The sequence below is a fragment of the Puma concolor genome, chromosome C2 (assembly GCF_028749965.1).
Source record: "Puma concolor isolate L17-30 chromosome C2, mPumCon1.1.hap2, whole genome shotgun sequence".
Lineage (NCBI taxonomy): Eukaryota > Metazoa > Chordata > Mammalia > Carnivora > Felidae > Puma > Puma concolor.
The window spans coordinates 44804726-44825489 of NC_141675.1; the positions used below are offsets into that span (position 1 = coordinate 44804726).

At 36.1% G+C, this 20764-nt stretch overlaps 1 protein-coding gene across 6 annotated transcripts in view; it reads left to right on the forward strand.

The window, feature by feature from the left end:
- RNF13 (ring finger protein 13) overlaps window positions 1-20764 on the forward strand; it is a 160798-nt gene that overhangs the window by 106746 nt on the left and 33288 nt on the right. For all 6 annotated transcript variants that reach the window (XM_086674518.1, XM_025913353.2, XM_086674520.1 and 3 more), the window contains 2 exons: window positions 3001-3106; window positions 12375-12468. In XM_086674518.1, coding sequence (XP_086530644.1) covers window positions 3001-3106; window positions 12375-12468 — 200 coding nt within the window. The remainder of the gene's footprint in view (window positions 1-3000; window positions 3107-12374; window positions 12469-20764) is intronic.

Below are 20764 nucleotides of genomic sequence, written 5' to 3' on the forward strand. Positions count from 1 at the left end.
CTGAAAATGTGTGTCCCCTCACCCCATTTGAAATGTTGCTGTATTTCCATACATAACTGAATTTTCTATTCTTTATCTTTGGCCCACCAGTACCACTCTGTTTTTTGCTATAGGGTTTATAATAATTGGTATCTGAAAGGCTAGCCCTTCCCCACTCCCACCCCGCTCTTTCAGGTTTTTTATAGGAATTCTTGCTTATTTGTTCTTTCAAACAAAAATCTGTATGGCTTTACTGAGTCATATTTTATACACTATAAAATTTGCCAATTTTAAAGTATACAATTCAGTGATTTTAGTGTATTACACTTGTGCAGCCATCATCACATTTTAATTTCCCAGAGGGATTGGGAAGTTAGAGTATTATTGTTATAAAGTTTAGGCCTAGACACCTGGTTTGAAATTAGCCTGGGAATTCATGCAAAGGAGAATAAGACATGATTTCCTGGGTTGCTTAGGACTCTGCTTTGATGATCAAATCTTAGCTGCAGAGCTCATAGAGTGTACTATATTTAGGGGTGGATGTAGAGGCAGTGTAAAAATACTTATTAACGCTGTTTAAGTATCTCCTTCAAATACAAATTCATCTGGGATTAGGACATGAGGGATGAGTCTGCAGACTCAGCTGTGAGAGCCCAGACAGAAGAAATAGAAATAGAGCTAGAGGACTGATTGTTGTAGTTCCCTGCCCTGTACCATCACTGTTACCACCCTCCACCATCAGCAATTTGGTTAAGAAAAAGCAGTGTCTTGGGGCACCTGGATGGCTCAGTCAGTTAAGCATCCAACTTCAGCTCAGGTCGTGATCTCACTTTTCGTGGGTTCAAGCCCTGCATCGGGGCCTGTGCTGACAGCTCAGAGCCTGGAGCCTGCTTCAGAATCTGTGTCTATCCCTCTCTCCGCCCTTCCCTTATTCGCACTCTGTCTGTCTTTTTCTCAAAAATAAATAAAACATTTTAAAAAAATTAAAAAAAAAAAAAGAAAAAGCAGCGTCTTGAACATTCATTTAGCATCTTGCTTTAAGATGCTTAAAACCTTCTATCATTTGTAGACCCCTTAAAAATTCTAGTGCATCTTGACAGTAAACTAAAATGGTTTGAGGTATAGCAGGCAAGCATTAATAGGGCATATAGAAGAACACTAGATTTAGAACCCAGGTCTGTGAATCCTAACACGGTGCTTACTAGAAAATTCTGGGATTGATTCCATTTGTATGGTTACACATACATAGGAAGTTTTCAATAAAGTCTATGAGATAAGAAGTTGTTAACGTAACAGGAGAAGAAGAAAAAACAATGTACAAGATGTAAAGTTTGCTATTGCTGAGATATTTAGATCCTATAATGGGTTGAATTTAGATACGCAGCATGAATGGGTATGAATTTAGGTATGGCTTCTAATCCCTAACAGTGTTAATTTATAGCAAGTTGGTAGGGGCAGGGTAGGGAAATTGCAGATCAACATCTTATGGCACCCCTGTGACTGCATCTCAGCCTTAGCTCCCACAGTTTCAGAAGGTTTGTGGGAGCATAGAGAAGTTATTTGCAGAGCTGGCTCCATGCTGGAAGAGATGGTACCAAATATAGCGGCCCAGGTCTGCTGCTTTGCTCTTTTTATACTGATAGATCATTTTAGTATTTTATGTAAAGCTACAAAAATGCATGTGAATCTTTTGTCATCCCCGATTCTGCTGGAAAGCAGTTGAAATAAAAAGCTATTTTTAATCTAGTATTCTTAGCAATCTGTAAATATTTTCAGAAGATATTTCAGTTATTGGGGGCAAATTTCTTGTGTTATCATTTTTGTTTGTTTTTGTATTTGGTGAAGCTTGAATATAACAATAGCCTTAAAACTTAAAAATTGCTTGGGGATAGACATAATTTGATTTCATGTTTTTGGTTTTTTTTTTCTTAAGTACTATGGTGTCCTGAACATCTGTGAAGGGAGGACTTGACCTGGTTTTATTTCCCTTTTATTGAGATTTTTTGTGTGGCATTGGACCCTTGTGTTATGAAGTGCCAGGCTTCACTGCCTAAAACATCATCCAGCAGCGGATTACCATGTAGTGTTACTGGCACTATACTGGCAGCACAGGAATACAACAGGGAAGTCAGTCCTATTACTGACCGTTATATAGGCCCTTCCCTAGACTGAAGGTATTTTACAATGCAGAATTTTGCAGCTGTGTCAAATTTGCTCACACAACAAAAATACTATTCCTATTCTGATCATAGTTTCATTCTGTGAGTCCCTGTCAACTTATGGAATAGTAACACCACAGTAAGTAATAGCATGGTTAATGACAAAAGGGAGTAAGGCATGTAGCATTCTCCATCCCTCCACCCACAACATACGTATTTTTGTAGCTTTTTCCAGTCAAGCAATGGAGAAGGTGGAGAATAGAGAGGAAGGTACAGCTCCTGTAAATTCCTTTGCCAGTGTTTTATACCACATCTCATAGAGGAACATAGAGTACAGGGGCTGTGTCCATTGTACCTGGTATAAGAAGTTCGTGGAAAGCATAGATGAGAGAAGAGGGAGTATATTTTTATTAATAGTGGCTTCAGGGTTTTACCATAGGAGGGACTGCTGAGTAGTAATTTGGTTGGGGTGGAGGTTTTTGTTGACATAGCACCCAAGGTACTACCATTGTTTTAATGTGATGTTGCATGTAAAACATGCAGAATTTTGTCGAGGTTACTAAATTCAGTAAATAACATGTTTCCGGGATGAACACAGTAAGTATTGATTGGCTGATTTCCTCTACCCAGTCTAAAAGCTTCTTTAATTATACAGGCAAGTTATTTTGGCAAATATGAAAATAAACTGAAAGATGGAGAAAGTATCTCTTAAATTATTAGAAATCATATTTTAGAAAATGTGTCTAGTGGACTGAATCGTAATGTCTAATTGCCTTTTAAAATGTTTTTCTTTGTTTTTAATTAACATTATAACTTGGCACTCCTTAATATTTCTCAATTATTACTTTTTGTTTTGTTGTAGGGGCCACATTGTCTTAGTTCCAGAATTTAGTCTTCCTCTGGAATACTATCTAATCCCCTTCCTTATCATAGTGGGGATCTGTCTCATCTTAATCGTCATTTTCATGGTAGGTAAATCAATGTTAAATATATTTTTAAACATAGTAGGGATGATTCTAAAAACATTGTATTGAGTGAGAGGAGCCTTCCATAAACGAGTACCTATCGTATGAATCCATTTATATGATTGGGTCTGGAAAGGGTGAAGATAATCTGGGGGCAGGGAAAATCAGAGCAGTGATTGCTTCTGGGGGGCTAGAGAAGGGTGAGGGATTTACTGACAAGGGTATGAGGGAACTTTTCAGGGTAAGACATGTTCTGTATCTTGAGAGAGGTTTAGGTTGCATACATATCACTTAAATTTTGTGCATTTCATTGCATATAAATTTTACCTAAGGGGAAAAAAATACTAAACTCTGAGCAATGATTTATATGCTAAAGTATTTTGGGGGACGTATACTGATTGTCTGCAACTTACTTTGAAGTACACTGTAAAAAAAAAAAACTAGAAAAAGAGGTGTATTGATGGGTACATAGATGGTTGGATAGATAGGTGATACAAAGTGCAGTTCAAAGTTAGTTATAGAATCTAGGTAATGGATGTATGGGTATTATAAAATTCTTTCAACTCTTCTCCATTTTTGAAATTTTTCATATTAAAATGTAAATAAAGAATGGTATGAGGGCTTGAGGGTAAGGGCAATGACACATTACTTCTCCAAAACACTGGTTACCAAAGTATGCTCCCAGGACTCTTAATGGGTCTGTGAGGTCAAAATTATTTTCATGATAATATGAAGATATTATTTGCCTTTGTCACTCTCATTCCTTCATGGTTTAAGGCGGAAGTTTCTAGAAACTACGTGGTTTGTGATATCAAAACAAATTGAAGGCAGAAGCAGATAAAACCACTGTATTAAGATAGATACTAAAGAGAATTGCCATGACATAAAATAACCCCAGTATACTCACTTTTTAATTTTTTTATAAATAATATTTATATTAATGTCCAATGAGTTTATTATTTATATGGGCATTATAGTTTAACTTAGAGATTAAATGCCATCTTTGAAATGTTCAGTCTTTCTGTGATGCTGTGGTATTTCTCATTTGTTTAGAACTTTTATATCCACCAGTTTAATCATTTTTTTCTGTAAACATTTTGCATGTCTTTTGTTTGACTTTTGAAATTGCATTTTCTAAATGGTTATTATTAGGATATAAGAATATTATTGATTTTTTTAAATAAACTTTTAATTTTGGAATGTTAAGATTTACACAAAAATCGCAAAGAAGAATATTCCTGTACATTCCTCTTCTAGTTTCTCCCATTGTTAACATTTTATGTTACTGTGGTTCATTTGTCACTAAGAAAGTGACGTTGGTACCTTACTAGTAACTAAACTCTAGACTTTGTATAGATTTCACTGTTTTTTCCTTTAATGCTCACTTTCTGTTCCAAGATCCAAAACAGGGCACCACACAGTTAGCATGTCTTCCCAGCCTCCTCTGTTCTGTGACAGTCTCTCAGTTAGTCTCTCCGTGTTTCTAATAACCTTAGTCTTAGGGAGTGTTGGCCAGGTATCCTGTAGGATGTCCCTCATCTGATAGCAGTTTTTCTTATGATTAGACTGGGTTATGGGTTTTTTGAGGAGTGGGGGGTAGGTTTTTAAAAACAGAGGTGAACTGCCAGGGGGTACATGATATCTGCATAACATAACTAATGGTATTAACATTCATCCCTTGATTAAGCCAGATTTCTCCACAGCACAGTTAATATTTTTCTCTTTTTCTATTCTGTTCTTACTTTGTAAGTGAGGCACTGAGTATAACCCATCCTATAGGTGGGGAGGGGCAGGCATTAAGATCTGAAGTGAGGAGTAGGAGAGAGTATCTGCCACGTATATTATATTTCTTGGAATTCTTTTGTAAGAAAGATTTGTCTCTTCTTGGCATTTATTTATTTATTCAATCATTTATTTATATTGGTTACATACTCCTATATATTTATTTTATTCTTTGGGTTAGAATCCAATACCACATTATTTATGTTGTTTAAATTTTGAGCTTTGGCCATGAGGAGCTCTGTCAGACTAGGTCATGTGTCCTTTGATTGGATCCATCTTTTTGTTTTTCTAAGCACTTCTTTTGTATTTGGTACTATAAGAAGCTTCAGGCTCTTCTTACATTTTTTTTGCCCCAGCCCTAGAATTAGATGTTTCTCCAAGGAGCCCTGGTTTCTTTTATTGAAGAGTTGTATTTAGAAACCGAAAGTTGGACACTGGACATTGTTTTTATGTATCAATCTTGTATCTACAAACTTGCTGAATTCTACGGTAATTTGAATTTGTTCTTTCTCTTGGGCTTTCAGTATAGAGCAAGGAATAATAGAAAGAACAACATACAAAAAATGTAGGCAGAGTAGCAGTAGATGTGAATACTCTTAAGCTGATAAAGATTATTAACTAAAAACTGAAAAATGAACATCATTAAATGGTTAATTTATTAGAAGATTTCCCTTGAGGGGTTTCTGGGCATCCAGCTTCGGCTCAGGCCATGATCTCACAGTTCGTGGGTTCGAGCCCTCTGTCGGGCTCTGTGCTGACGTGTCGGAGCCTGGAGCCTGCTTTGGATTCTGTGTCTCCCTCTCTCTCTCTCAAAGAGTGTCTCTCCCTTCTTGTGCTCTCTTTCTCTCTCAAAAATAAAACGTTAAAAAAAAGACATCCCTTGAAAGTCAGAAACGACAAAAAAGGATGCCTGTTGTTGCACTTCTTATTTAACATTATGCCGAATTTTCTGATAAATCAAGAGAAAAAAGCCGTATAAGGCTTAGAAATAAAGAAATCAAACTTTTCTTTTTCCTTATTTAATGATGAATGGGCGCAGAATTATGTCTTTTATCTGTTGTAATGATCATTGGGTTTTTTTTCTCTTTTAGTCTGTTTTTATGGTGGATCACATTAATTTATTTTGTACATTATAAAAATCTTGTATTTGGAATACACTTTATTTGATTATGATGTGTAAGTTTTGTCTTTCATTTTGGATTACTCAGATTTCTAATATGGATCAGTTCTACATTTGTACATAGATGCAAAAAATCCTAAATAAAATATTAGCATTCTGAATGTCCAGGTAAGGGAAAGCTTTGGAATTATGGAGCTAGAATGATCTTAACATCAAAACCAGACAATCCCATAAGCACATGGAACAGCCACTATAAAAAACAGTATGACAGTTCCTCAAAAAATTAAACAATGAGTTATCATATCCAGCAATTCCACTTTGGGTATATACCCAAAAGAATTGAAAACAGTTGTACAGATATTTGTGCACTTATGTTCATAGCTGCATTATTTGCAATACTGAAAGGTGGAAGCAACCAAATTGTCCATCGATGGATGAATAGAGAAACAAAATGTGGTATAGACATACAATGGAATGTTAGCCTTAGAAAGGAAGGCAGTTCTGGCACAGGTACAGTATGGGTGAACCTTAAAGACATGCTAAATGAGGGGTACCTGGGTGTCTTAGTCAGTCAAGCGTCCCACGTCGGCTCAGGTCATGATCTCATGTTTCATGGGTTCAAGCCCCACATTAGGCTCTGTGCTGACAGCTCGGAGTCTCAAGCCTGCTTCAGATTCTGTGTCTCCCTGTCTCTCTGCCCCTCTGCCTGCTCACTCTCTGTCTCACTCTCTCTCTCTCTCTCTCAAAAATAAACATTAAAAAAAATTTGAAAAAAGACATGCTAAATGAAATAAATGAAATGAAATAAGCTAAATGAAATAAGACTTGCTAAATGAAACAGTTACAAAAGTACAAATAGTGTATGATTCTCTTTATATATGATACCTAGAGTAGTCAGATTCAGAGACACAAAGTAGAATGGTAGTTGCCAGGACCTGTGGAGAGGGGGAAGGTGGGGAATTATTGTTTAATGGGCACAGAGTTTCAGTTTTGCAAGATGAAAAGAGTTTTATGGATGGATGGTGGTGATGGTAGCACAGTAATGTGAATGTAGTTAGTGCCACTCAGGTATACACTTAAAAATGGTTCAGAGTAGGGGCGCCTGGGTGGCTCAGTCGGTTGAGCGTCCTACTTCAGCTCAGGTCACATCTCACAGTTCGTGAGTTCGAGCCCCGCGTCGGGCTCTGAGCTGATGGCTCGGAGCCTGGAGCCTGCTTCCGATTCTGTGTCTCCCTCTCTCTCTGCCCCTCCCCCATTCATGCTCTGTCTCTCTCTGTCTCAAAAATAAATAAACATTAAAAAAAAAAATTAAAAAAAAAATGGTTCAGAGTAAATTTAGCGTTACGTGTATTTTACCATATAGTTGACCCTTGAGTAACATGGGTTTGAACTGCATGGGTCCACTAATCAGTTACAAATAAATAACTAGACTAGATCAAACTAGCCCCATAAAACTAATTACCCTTATTTTCTGTTTTCTAACATAGTTTTTGATAAAGTTGGGGTTATGTATTACTTTTTGGTGAAGGTTGTTTACAAAATCATCTAGACCTGCTGACTGTGTTCATAGTTACCTGGGCATTCAGATGGTTGTCTACTTTTTCATATGAAATTATATTTCTAAGAAATTGTCTATTTTATCTGTTTTCAAGTATAGGGGGATCAGGTGATTAATATTTATATATTCACATAACTATATTTTAAGTTTATTTATCTTGAGAGAAAGAGAGAGAGTGCAAGTGGGGGGACAGGCAGAGAGAAAGAGGGAGAGAGAGAATCCCAAGCACTGACAGTGCAGAGCCCAATGTGGGGTTCGAACCATGAGATCATGACCTGAGCTGAAGTCAGACGCTTAGCTGACTGAGCCACTCAGGCACCCTTCACATAACAATTTAAAGAGCATTTCTTTCTTTCTTTCTTTCTTTCTTTCTTTCTTTCTTTCTTTCTTTCTTTCTTTCTTTCTTCTTTCTTTCTTTTTCTTTCTTTCTTTCTTTCTTTCTCTCTCTCTCTCTCTCTCTCTTTCTTTCTTTCTTTCTTTCTTTAAGAATTTCTACTGTATGTGAAATGAGTTCTCTTTATTCATATCTGCCCGTGCCTTTTCACAGTGTTATTAATTTATCTGTTTTGTCTTTCAAAGAAGTAGACCTTGACGGTTTTCTTTTTCCTTTCACTAAACAAATATTCATTTCACATCTATGATGAATTAGGCACTGCTCTACGATCTGAAGATCCATCACTGTACTTAAAATTGGTAAAAAATCTCCGATGTAAAGCAGCTTCGATTCCACTGCAAATTATATTCTAAAGTCTTCACTGTTTTATGTCTCTCATGAATTTCTGCTCTTAGCATCATTTTTCTTCTGTTTTGTTTGGATATATTGCTTTTTTTTTTCTAGCTTGTTCAGCTGAATGCTTATTAGTTTTTTTCTTTCCAGATTTAGATTTAAATGCATTTAGATTATAAATTTCTGTTTAACAGTGATGTTAGCCTCAATTCCTAGCATTTGATAAGGATTATTATTTCAATTTGGTTTACATTTAAAAATATTTTTTGTTGTTATATAGAATATTTCTTTAGCACTCTTGATGTTTCCATTCATGTGAAGGGAGAACTCAAGTTACTCTAATTCCTAGCTCTTCCTTACCCTCTCACTCATTTGGTCTTAGGGGAGATGAAGTATCTTATGTGTGTGGTGTATTTGGGAAGAATAAACCTAGCGCATGCGTCGCTCAGCTCCACCTTTCTGTTGGGATTAACCTATTTCCAGCTTCTCCAGGACTAGTTCTGCAATTCTGGGGGTGAGTGAAGGGAAGGCCTGTTCCATTCCAGAGGAGTTTTGTCTGTACCTGGCTGGGTAAGGCAGTCTCATTCTGTGGTTCAGTAAAAAGTTCTAATTCTTTCTCCACTGCATTAGGTACTCCACCTGCATCTATTTGCTAGTTCATGATCTTATTTCTCAAGTTATTTAGAATCCAGGTGGCAAAAAGGCATGCTAATTTTAAGGCCCCCTCAGAAACTCAAATGTCCATTATGATTTCTTCTGAGACTTATAAACTATTTTAATAAAGTTTTACATTTCCAAAGAGCATATATATTTTTCTGTATCTTCTTTTTTTCTATTGATTTCTAATTCAATTTTATTGTGGTCAGAAGACATTGTATGTTATAGATTCTTTGGTTATTTCCAAAGATCTGCTTTGTGGCCATATTTTGTGAACACTCCCCATGTATGTGAAAAGAATTGTGGAGTTCAAAGTTCTATATATGTACATTAGTTTGAGCTTTCGCATTTGTTTTGTGTATTTTTTTTATTTTAAAAACCATTTTGACATAGAATTCACATAACATAAAATTGACACACCTAAAGTGTCTAATTCAGTGTTTTTTTTTTTAATTTTTTTTTTTTTCAACGTTTATTTATTTTTGGGACAGAGAGAGACAGAGCATGAACGGGGGAGGGGCAGAGAGAGAGGGAGACACAGAATCGGAAACAGGCTCCAGGCTCTGAGCCATCAGCCCAGAGCCCGACGCGGGGCTCGAACTCACGGACCGCGAGATCGTGACCTGGCTGAAGTCGGACGCTCAACCGACTGCGCCACCCAGGCGCCCCCTAATTCAGTGGTTTTTAGTATATTCATAGAATTTGTGCAGTCATCACAATTCTCTATGTTTGTTTGGTACTTTTCTGTTTTCTAAAACAGTGCTAGGCAATAGAACAATACTGTGAAGCCAAATTTATTGTAATTTAAAATTTTCTGGTAGTCAAATGAAAAAGATAAAAAGAGGGGCACGTGGTTGCTCAGTCGACTGAGGGTCCAACTCTCGAGATCTACTCAGGTCATGATCTCATAGTCATGAGATAAAGCCCCATGTGGGCGGGTTCTGTGCGGAGTGTGGAGCCTGCCTGGGATTCTTTCTCCCCCCTTCTCTGTCTCTGCCCCTCACCCACTCGTGTACTTTCTCTCTCTCAAAATAAATCAGTAAACTTAGAGAAAAAAAAAGATAAAAAGAAAAAGGTGAGATTAAATACTAAATCTAAAATGTATTTCAGTATTCAATTAATATAAGTAATTATGAAATATGTTTTACATTCTTTTTGTTCTAAGTATTTACAATCTGGTGTATATTTTATAATTTTACAGCAAATCACAAATGAGACTAGCCATATATTAAGTGTTCAGTAGCTACATGTACCTAGTGGCTACTATATCAGGCAGCATAGGTGTGTAGTCTTTAAATTTTTTCTCTGCTTTAGCTATAAATTACTGAACTTGGAATTTGGGTATTTCTCCTATAATTTTGTCCTTTTTAGATGAAGTGTTGTTTTTTTGTATTGTCATGTTACCTCCTAATGATTTTTGTCTTAAATTCTATTTTACTTGATACATCAGCTTTCTTTTGCTTAATATTTTCATGGCATACCTTTATTCCTTTATTTTTTACCTTTATATTTTTATTAATGTGTCATTAATTTTAATCTTGTGTCTTGTAAATAGCATATAGTTGGATTTTTTTCCTTATCCAATATGATACACTCTTCAGAAAAAAAAAAAAAAAAACCTGGTGAATTTAATCCACTTACATTTTTGCAATTACACATACATTTGGAATAATTTCTATTGTTTACTTTTAGTTTGTTTCTTCTTCTTTGAAGATTTGGATGACTCCACTTTCTCCTACTGGTTTAAAAGCTTAGATTATAGTGTTCTTCTAGTGGTTACTATTGAATTTTTAAAAAGCATTTATTGAGGTATAATTAACACATGACAAACTGCACATATTTAAATTGTACAGTTTGGTAAGTTTTGACACACACACCTGTGAAACCACTACCACAATCACTGTTGAAATATCAGTCAGCTCAAAAAATTTCCTCATGCTCCTTGATAATCCCTGCCTCTCACCGGTCATGTCCTCATCCTCCCCCACCTCCCCCTCCTCGCCCGATCCCTAGACAACTACAGGTCTGCTTTTGGTCACTATAGATTAGTTTGTATTTTCTCCAGTTTTCTACACATGGAATTGTATATTATGTCCTCTTTTGTGTCTGCCTTCTTTCTCTCAGAACAATTATTTTGAGGTTAATATAGTTTTTGAGTATATTTATTATTTTTTTTTTTTTAACCCAGTTGTATTTGATTGTATGAATATATCACAGGTTTTGTTTTTGTTTTTGTTTTTTTAATCCATTTACCCATCGATAGGCATTTGGGTCGTTTCTGGGTTTTGGATATTACAAATAAATCTGACATGGACATTTGTGTACAAGTTGTTATACAGACGTGTACTTTTATTTCTGTAAGTATGAGTGGGGTAATTGAGTATAGGGTAATTGTGTGTTTAAATTTGTAAGAAATCATCAGCATCCAGAGTGGTTGTACCAGTAGTGTATCACAGTGCCAGTAACTCCACCTCCTTGCCAACACTCGATATAGTCAGTCTTTTTAATTTTAGCCATTCTATTCTATATAGTGGTATTTGTGATTTGAACTAATTATGTTGAATTGAGTATCTCTTCCAGTGCTTATTTACCATGGTTGTATCTTCTGTGGTGAAGTGTTTATTCACATATTTTGCCCTTTATTTTGTCTATTGGGTTGCTTATTTTTTTGTTGTTGTTGTTATTGTGTTTTGAGTTCTTTATAAATTCTGGATACAATTCCTTATCAGATATGCAATTTGCAACTATTTTCTCTCAGTCTGTGTCTTGTCTTTTATTTTTTAATAGTGTCTTCTGAGGACAGAAGTCCTTCATATTGATATAGCCAAATTGGTCAAAATTTTCTTTTCATGGATATAATTTTGGCATTTGGCTCTGCCCCTGTGGACTACTTTTCATTTTTTCAAGCATAGTAACTTACAGTTGAAGTGTCTTATAGATTTTATCTGAATACTTATGAATATTCATAGTACAGGTGTTAGGTAGTACTTCTATTCAGTTTGCTGCTACAACTGAGAGTGTGGTGACTAATAAATGTATGTTTGAAAATTTTATTAGCTTATAATTAACAGGAATTTCAACTCTGCCTTCTTCTTGGTCCAGTGGAATCTTTGTAATCTATGGTCTACCATTTCTATTTGCAAAACAAAACTAGTTTTATGTTATTTATAATGTTTCTGTTAAAGTAAGTAAAGATAATTTGGGTCAATGAATAAAAATTCAAAAGCATAATTTTTGGGGTAACTAATCACCTGTGTAATTAGTGCTTTAATTAGTGCTTCAATTAATAATAATACGATTAGGGTGTAAGTAAACTGAATTTGATTTGCAGGAGCTATCCAGACACTTAAAACATGTCTATTATTTTAATAGCCATTTTCTATTTGCATATTTAATATCTGATTTCTTTTTTTTCTTTTATTTTTAGATCACAAAATTTGTCCAGGATAGACATAGAGCTAGAAGAAACAGACTTCGTAAAGATCAACTTAAGAAACTCCCCGTGCATAAATTCAAGAAAGGTAAGTGGATATTTTTATTTTCTAAATAATCACCGTTAGTTTATTTAAGAATACATTCTGACCTTACTCTAGAACTACCTTCTGTGTCTTTGCCATACCCTGTGCCTAATACTCCATTAACAGTGAGCGGATGTGGGAGGTGGTCTTTTGCTGTGGGGTACTCTGGTGAAGGCAAGACAGGGGCAAACGGTCTGCAGAGAATTTATGAACAGTAGTGAAACTTGACCAGAATGCTTCTTCTTGTCATCATGTGCCGGCATTTCTGAACCTAAGTGGATAAAATACTTCTGTGCATTAGGATGGTCTACTCTCCTTGACACTGGGTCCACTCTCTCTCCTACCATATACCACCCACTGTATTAACATTGCATTAACTAAACACATAGTTAATACTGTTGCATTAACTAAACACACATGTAGCTATTATATGTCAATGTATTTTAAATATATTGTTTGATTTGATTTTCATATTCCTGTGAACTGGGTACTTTAATGGGCATTATGGTTGAGGAAACAGAGGGTCAGAGAGGCAAAAAACTTTAATGCCACACAACCAGTACTGACAGAGCTGGGGAGGGGTGTGTGTCTAATAATCTAGCCAATGTAATTTCTACTGCTTATGCTTTAGTGAGCTTTTAGTGCAGGTACATGTTTGTTAAATCCTTTTGGCTAGTAGTCCCCAGACTCTTCAATTCTATATACCAGTAAAAGTGTTCTGTTTTTTAATTCAGCAGAGAAAATGCATAGAGAGGAGAAACGGTGAAGGCATTAAAATTTAGTTCTGCCAAAATTTTATTTTCCAAGTAATAAAGTGTTTTTAAAACCTTCCGTTTATAATAACCATTATTTTATGAAAAATATAAAATTTAATTAAAAAAGGAAAAACCACATGTTCATCAAGTCCATCAAAGAGCAAGGAGTGATAACCTGTGTCAAATACTCCTGATAGGTAAGTAAGATGAGAGCCGACAGCTGACCTTTAGAAGTTATTGATTATCTTTGGTGAGCAGTTTTGACAGGCCAAAAAACCGGTTGTGATGGGTTTAGGAGAGAATGGAAGGAAAAGGATCAGAGACAGTAACTACAGACAATTTTTTCAAGAAATTTAACTACAAACAGAAGCAAGGAAATGGGGTAGCAGCTAGCTGGTGGAGAAGTCGGGTTAAGAAATAGCACATTTGCTGAAGGAAATTGATGATAACAGGTGACAGATGGGAGAACTGCTATAATACCGTCTTTGAGAAGGCAAGGAGGAATGGGCTCTGGTGCACAAGTAGGTGGACTGGCCTTACATGGTAACATGGAGAGTTGGGCTAAGGGAAGGTAGAAATATGTGGGTGCAAAATCCTGGGACATGGGTATGTATGGTGGTAAGTCTGGAAGTTTTCTTCCATTTTCAGTCATCGACTGTAGATGATGATGGGAGAGGAGATACTGGAGGTTTAAAGCAGAAAGGTATGAAATATTCTGGGAGAGTAAGTGGGCAGATGGACCAGGGCAATGAACTATGATTGCCTGGCAGCCTGAACCTCCCTTTAAGGTTTATTCTTATGAACCAGTCAACATAATGGTGTTTTTCTCATTTATTTATTTTGAGAGAGAGAGTGCAAGTGGCTGAAGGGCCAAGAGATGGGGAGAATCTCAAGCAGGCTCTGCATTGTCAGCACAGAGCTCCACATGGGGCTCAAACTCATGAAACCATGACCTGAGCCAAAATCAAGAGTCGGACTCTTAACCAACAGAACCACCCAGGCACCCCTGGAGTGGTGTTTATCCTTACCATCCTGTTTTTTTGTTGTTGTTTTTTTTTTGTTTTTGTTTTTTTTTTTTAGTGTGAAGTATAACACACAAGAAATAGAACATAATTAGCACCTCAGAAACGACTGTGTACCCTTCTAGATTATAATTCTTTCCTTCTCATTGGAAGATCATCCATTATGATAATCATTTCGTTGTCTTTGTATTAAGTTTTACCACCTATGTATTCATTCCAAAACAATATGATTGAATTTTTCCTGTTTTTGAATTGCATTTTTTTTAAGTTTTTATTTTAATCACTTGGTGCTCATCACAACAAGTGCACTTCTTACTTCTTAATCCCCATCACCTCATCCCCTCCTCTGGTAACCATCAGTCTGTTCTCTATGGTTAAGATTCTGTTGCTTGGTTTGTCTTTCTGTCTCGTTCTCTCCCTGCCTCTCTCTCTCTCTCTCTGCCTCTGTCTCTCTCTCTCTGTTTGTTTCATAAATTCCACATGTGTGAAATCATATGGTATTTATATGTTGTTTTTCTCTGGCCGATCATATGGTATTCATCTTTCCTGGCTAACTTATATTGCTTAGCATTATACTCCATCCATGTCATTGCAAATGGGAAGGTTTCATTCTCTTTTATGGTTGAATAGTGTTCAATTGTATGTACATGCCACCTCTTCTTTATCCACTCATCAGTTGATACATGAGCTGCTTCCATATCTTGGCTATTGTAAATAATGCTGCTGTAAACACAGGGTGCATGTATCCCTTTGAATTAGTGTTTTTGTACTCTTTGGAGAAATACCCAGTAGTGTCATTGCTGGATCATGTCATAGTTCTATTTTTAACTTTTTGAGGAACGTCCGCACTATTGTCCAGAGTGACTGCACCAGTTTACATTCCCACCAACAGTGTAAGAGTGTTCCTTTTTCTCCACATCCTCATCAACACCTGTTGTTTCTTGTGTTTTTGATTTTAGCTATTCTTACAGGTGTGACGTGTTATCTCCTTGTTGTTTTGATTTGCATTTCTCTAATGTTGAGTGATGATGAGCATCTGTTCATGTGTCTGTTGGCCATCTGTGTGTCTTTTTTAGAAAAATGCCTGTTCATGTCTCCTGCCCATTTTTAAACATTTTTTTAAAATGTTTGTTTATTTTTGAGAGAGAGAGAGAGAGAGAGAGAGAGCGAGCACGAGTTGGGGAGGGGCAGAGGGAAAAGGGAACAGAATCCAAAGCAGCTCCAGGCTTTGAGCTGTCAGCACAGACCCTGATGTGGGGCTCATACTCATGGACTGAGAGATCATGACCTGACCCAAAGTCAGATGCTTAACTGACTGAGCCACTCAGGTGCCCCTGCCCATTTTTAACTGGATTATTTGTTTTTTTGGACGTTGAGGATTTGTTGTTGTTGTTGTTGTTTGTTTTAGCAGGAATTGAGTTTTATAAGTTCTTTATATATTTTGGGTATTAACCCTTTATGAGGGTTAATTTGCAAATATTTTCTTCCATTCACTAGGTTGCCTTTTAGTTTTGTTGTTTCCTTTGCTGTTGTGCAGAAGCTTTTTTATTTTGATGTAGTCCCAACAGTTTATTTTTGCTTTTGTTTCCCTTGCCTCAGGAGACCTATCTAGAAAAACGTTTCTATAGCCGATGTCAGAGAAATTACTGTCTGTGCTCTCTTCTGGGATTTTTATGGTTTCAGGTCTTACATTTAGGTCCTTAATCCATTTTGAGTTTATTTTTGTATATGGTGTAAGAAAGTGGTCCACTTTCATTCTTTTGCATATAGCTGTCCAGTTTTTCCAGCATAATTTGTTGAAGAGACTTTTTCTCATTGCATAGTTTTGCTTTCTTTGTCAAAGATTAATTGACCATATAACCATGGTTTTATTTCTGGGTTTCTTTCTATTCCAGTCTGTTGATCTGTGTGTCTATTTCTGTGCCAGTACTGCACTGTTTTGATTACTACAGCTTTGTATTATATCTTGAAATTTGGGATTGTGATATCTCCATGTTTGTTCTTGTTTTTCAAGACTGCTTGGCTATTTGGGGTCTTTTGTGGTTCCATACCAATTTTAGGATTGTTCAAGTTCTATGAAAAGTGCTGTTGGTATTTTGATAGGGATTGCATTAAATCTATAGATTGCTTTGAGTAGTATGGACATTTTAACGATATTTATTCTTCCAATCCATAAGCATAGAATATCTTTCCGTTGCTTTGTGCCATCGTCTATTTCTTTCATAAGCTTTTTATAGTTTTCAGAGTATAGTCTTTCGCCTCCTTGATTAAGTTTATTCCCAGGTATTTTATTTTTGGTACAATTGTAAAAGGGATTATATTTTTAATTTCTCTTTCTGCTGCTTCATTATTAGTGTATAGAAATGCAACAGATTTCTGTATAGTGATTTTGTATATTGCAAACTTACTGAATTCATTTATCAATTCTAGATTTTGGTGGCGTCCTCAAGGCTTTCTGTATAATAGGATCTTGTCATCTGAAAATAGTGAAAGTTTTACTTCTTCTTTACCAATTTGGATGCCTTTTAGTTCTTTTTGTTGTCTGATTGTTATGGCTAGGACTTCTAGTACTATGCTATATAAAAGTGGTGAGAATGGACATCCTTGTTCTGTTCTTGACCAAGTATGATGTTAGCTGTTGGTTTTTCATATATGGCCTTTATTATGTTGATGTATGTTCCCTTTAAACCTACTTTATTGAGGGTTTTTATCATGAATGAATGTTGTATTTTGCCAAATGTTTTTTCTGTACCTACTGAAATGATTTTATGGTTTTTATCCTTTTATTGATGTTATATATCAAGTTGATTGGTTTGTGAATATTAAACCAGCCTCACATCCCAGGAGTAAATCCCACTTGATCTTGGTGATTTTTTTTTTAAGTGTATAGTTGGATTTGGTTTGCTAATATTTTTGTTGAGGATTTTTACATCTATGTGCATCAGAAATACTGGCCTGTAGCTTTCTATTTTGTGGTGTCTTAATCTGGTTTTGGTATCAGGGTAATGCTGGCCTCATAGAATGAATTTGGAAGCCTTTCTTCCTCTTCTATTTTTTAGAATAGTTTGACAAGAATAGGTATTAACTCTCCTGTAAAATGTTTGATAGTATTTACTTGTGAAGCCATCTGGTCCTGGACTTTTGTTTGTTGGGAGTTTTTTGATGAGTGATTCAATTGTATTGCTCGCAATCACTCTGTTCAAATTTTCTATTTCTTCCTAATTCAGTTTTGGAAGGTTGTATGTCTAGGAATTTATCCATTTCTTCCAGGTTGTCCAATTTTCAGGCAGTTTTTCATAATATTCTCTCATAATCCTTTGGATTTCTGTAGTATCAATTGTTATTTCTCCTCTATCATTTCTGATTTTGTTTCAGTTATCTCTCTCTCATGAGTCTGGCTAAACGGGTATCAATTTTGTTAATCTTTTCGAAGAACCAGCTCCTGGTTTCATTGATCTGTTCTATTGGTTTTTTTAGTTTCTATTTTATTTCTGCTCTAATCTTTATTATTTCTTTCCTTTGTTCTTTTTCTAGCTCCTTTAGGTGTAAGGTTAGGTTATTTGAGATGTTTGCATGCTTCTTGAGTTGGGCCTATATTGCTATAAACTTACTCTTATAAAAGCTTTGCTGTATCCCAAAGATTTTGGAACACTGTGTTTTCATTTTCATTTGTTGCTATGTATTTTTTTTTTTAATTTCCTCTTTGATTCTTGGTTGACCCATCCATTGTTTAGTTAAATGTTATTTATCTTCCATGTATTGGTGCTCTTTCCAGATTATTTTCTTCTGGTTACTTTCTAGTTTTACACTGCTGTGGTCAGAAAAGATGCAAGGTATGACTTCAGTCTTTTTTAATTTGTTGAAATTTGGTTTTTGGCCTAATATGTGATCTCTTCTGGAGAATTTTCCATATGCACTTGAAAAGAATGTGTATTCTGATGTTTTAGGATGGATTTTCTGAATATACCTGTTAGATACATCTGGTCCAATATATCATTCAGAGCCACTGTTTCCTTATTTATTTTCTGTTTGGATGATCTATTCATTCATGTAAGTGAGGTGTAAAGTCACCTACTATTATGGTATTACAATCGATTAGTTCCTTCATGTTTGTTACTGGCTGCTTTATGTATTTGGGTGCTTCCATGTTGGATGCATAACTATTTACAATTGTTGTATCTTCTTGTCGGATTGTACTCTTTATATACAGTGACTTTGTCTCTTATTACACTCTTTGTTTTTGTTTTGTTTTTTTTTTTTAATTTTTTTTTCAACGTTTATTTATTTTTGGGACAGAGAGAGACAGAGCATGAACAGGGGAGGGGCAGAGAGAGAGGGAGACACAGAATCGGAAACAGGCTCCAGGCTCTGAGCCATCAGCCCAGAGCCTGACGCGGGGTTCGAACTCACGGACCGCGAGATCGTGACCTGGCTGAAGTCGGACGCTTAACCGACTGCGCCACCCAGGCGCCCCCACTCTTTGTTTTAAAATTTATTTTGTCTACCTTGGCTTTTTTTTCACTTCCATTTGCATTTTAAATGCTTTTCCATCCTTTCACTTTCAAGTTGCATGTGTCTTTAGGTCTGAAGTCTCTTGTATGCAACATGTGGATGGGTCTTGTTTTTTTTTTTTTTTTAAGATTTATTATTTTTTTAATTTTATTTTTTATTTTTTAAAATTTACATCCAAATTAGTTAGCATGCAGTGCAACAATGATTTCAGGAGTAGATTCCTTAGTGCCCCTTACCCATTTACCCCATCCCCCCTCCCACAACCCCTCCCGTAACCCTCAGTTTGTTTTCCATATTTATGAGTCTCTTCTGTTTTGTCCCCCTCCCTGTTTTTGTATTATTTTTGCTTCCCTTCCCTTATGTTCATCTGTTTTGTCTCTTAAAGTCCTCATATGAGTGAAGTCATATGATTTTGTCTTTCTCTAATTTCGGTTAGCATAATACCCTCCAGTTCCATCCACGTACTTGCAAATGGCAAGATTTCATTCTTTTTGATTGCCAAGTAATATTTCATTGTGTGTGTGTGCGTGTGTACGTGTATGTGTGTATATATATATTCTATATATATTCTATACACACACACACACACGCACACACACATACACATCTTCTTTCTCCATTCATCCATTGATGGACATTTGGGCTCTTTCCATACTTTGGCTATTGTTGATAGTGCTGCTATAAACATGGGGGTGCATGTGTCCCTTCAAAACAGTACACCTGTATCCTGTGGATAAATGCCTAGTAGTGCAATTGCTGGGTCGTAGGGTAGTTCTAGTTTTAGTTTTTTGAGAAACCTCCATACTGTTTTCCAGAGTGGCCGCAACAGCTTGCATTCCCAGGGTCTTGCTTTTTATCCATTCCGTCACCCTGTGTCTTTTGATTGGAGCATTTAGTCTATTTACATTCAAAGTAATTATTGATAGGTATGTACATATTGCCATTTAGTTAACCGTTTTATGGTTGTTTTATAGTTCTTCTCTGTTCCTTGTTCTCTTCTCTCATGGTTTGCTGGTCTTCTTTAGTTATATACTTGGATTCCTTTCTTTATTTTTTGCATATCTGTTCCTGGTTTTGATTTGTCATTCCCATTAGGTTTGTATATAACATCTTTTGCATATAGCAGTCTATATTAAGTTGATGGTTGCTTAAATTTGAGCCCATTCTTTACTCCTCCTTTCACCTTTTAGTTACGTGTGTCAAACTTTATATCTTTTTATTTTATGAATCTCTTGACTAATTTTATAGATATACTTAATTTTATTGCTTTTATGTTTCCTACTTTTTTTACTCCTCCTTATGGACTTTCCTTTCCACTCAAAGAGTCCCCTTTAACTTTTCTTGTAGGGCTAGTTTAGTGGTGATGAATTCCTTTAACTTCTGTTTATCTGAGAAACTCTTTATCTCTCCTTCTATTCTGAATAATAGCTTTGCTATATAGAGTATATACAGCTTTGCTGTATAGAGTATTCTTGGCTGCAGGTTTTTTTGTTTTGTTTTGTTTTCCAGCACTCTGAATATATTATGCCACTCCCTTCTGGCCTACAAAGTTTCTGCTGAAATATCAGTTGATAGGCTTATTGAGTTTCCCTTGTATGTAATTGTTTTCTCTTGCTGCTTTTAAAATTCTCTTTATCACTACTTTTTGCCATTTTTTTAAATGTTTATTTATTTTTGAGAGAGAGACAGTGTGTGAGCAGGGGAGGGGCAGAAAGAGAGGGAGACACAGAATCTGAAGCAGGCTCCAGGCTCCGAGCTGTCAGCACAGAGCCTGACACGGGGCTCGAACTCACAAACCAGAAGATCATGACCTGAGCTAAAGTTGGACACTTAACCAATTGAGCCACTCAGGTGCTCCTGCCATTTTTTAATTACTGTGTGTCTTGGTGTGGACCACCTTAGGTTGATTTTATAGGGTGGTTCTTTGATTCTTGGATCTGGATTTCTGTTTCCTTCCCCATATTTGGAAAGTTTTCAGCTATTATTTCTTCAAATAGGTTTTCTTCCCCC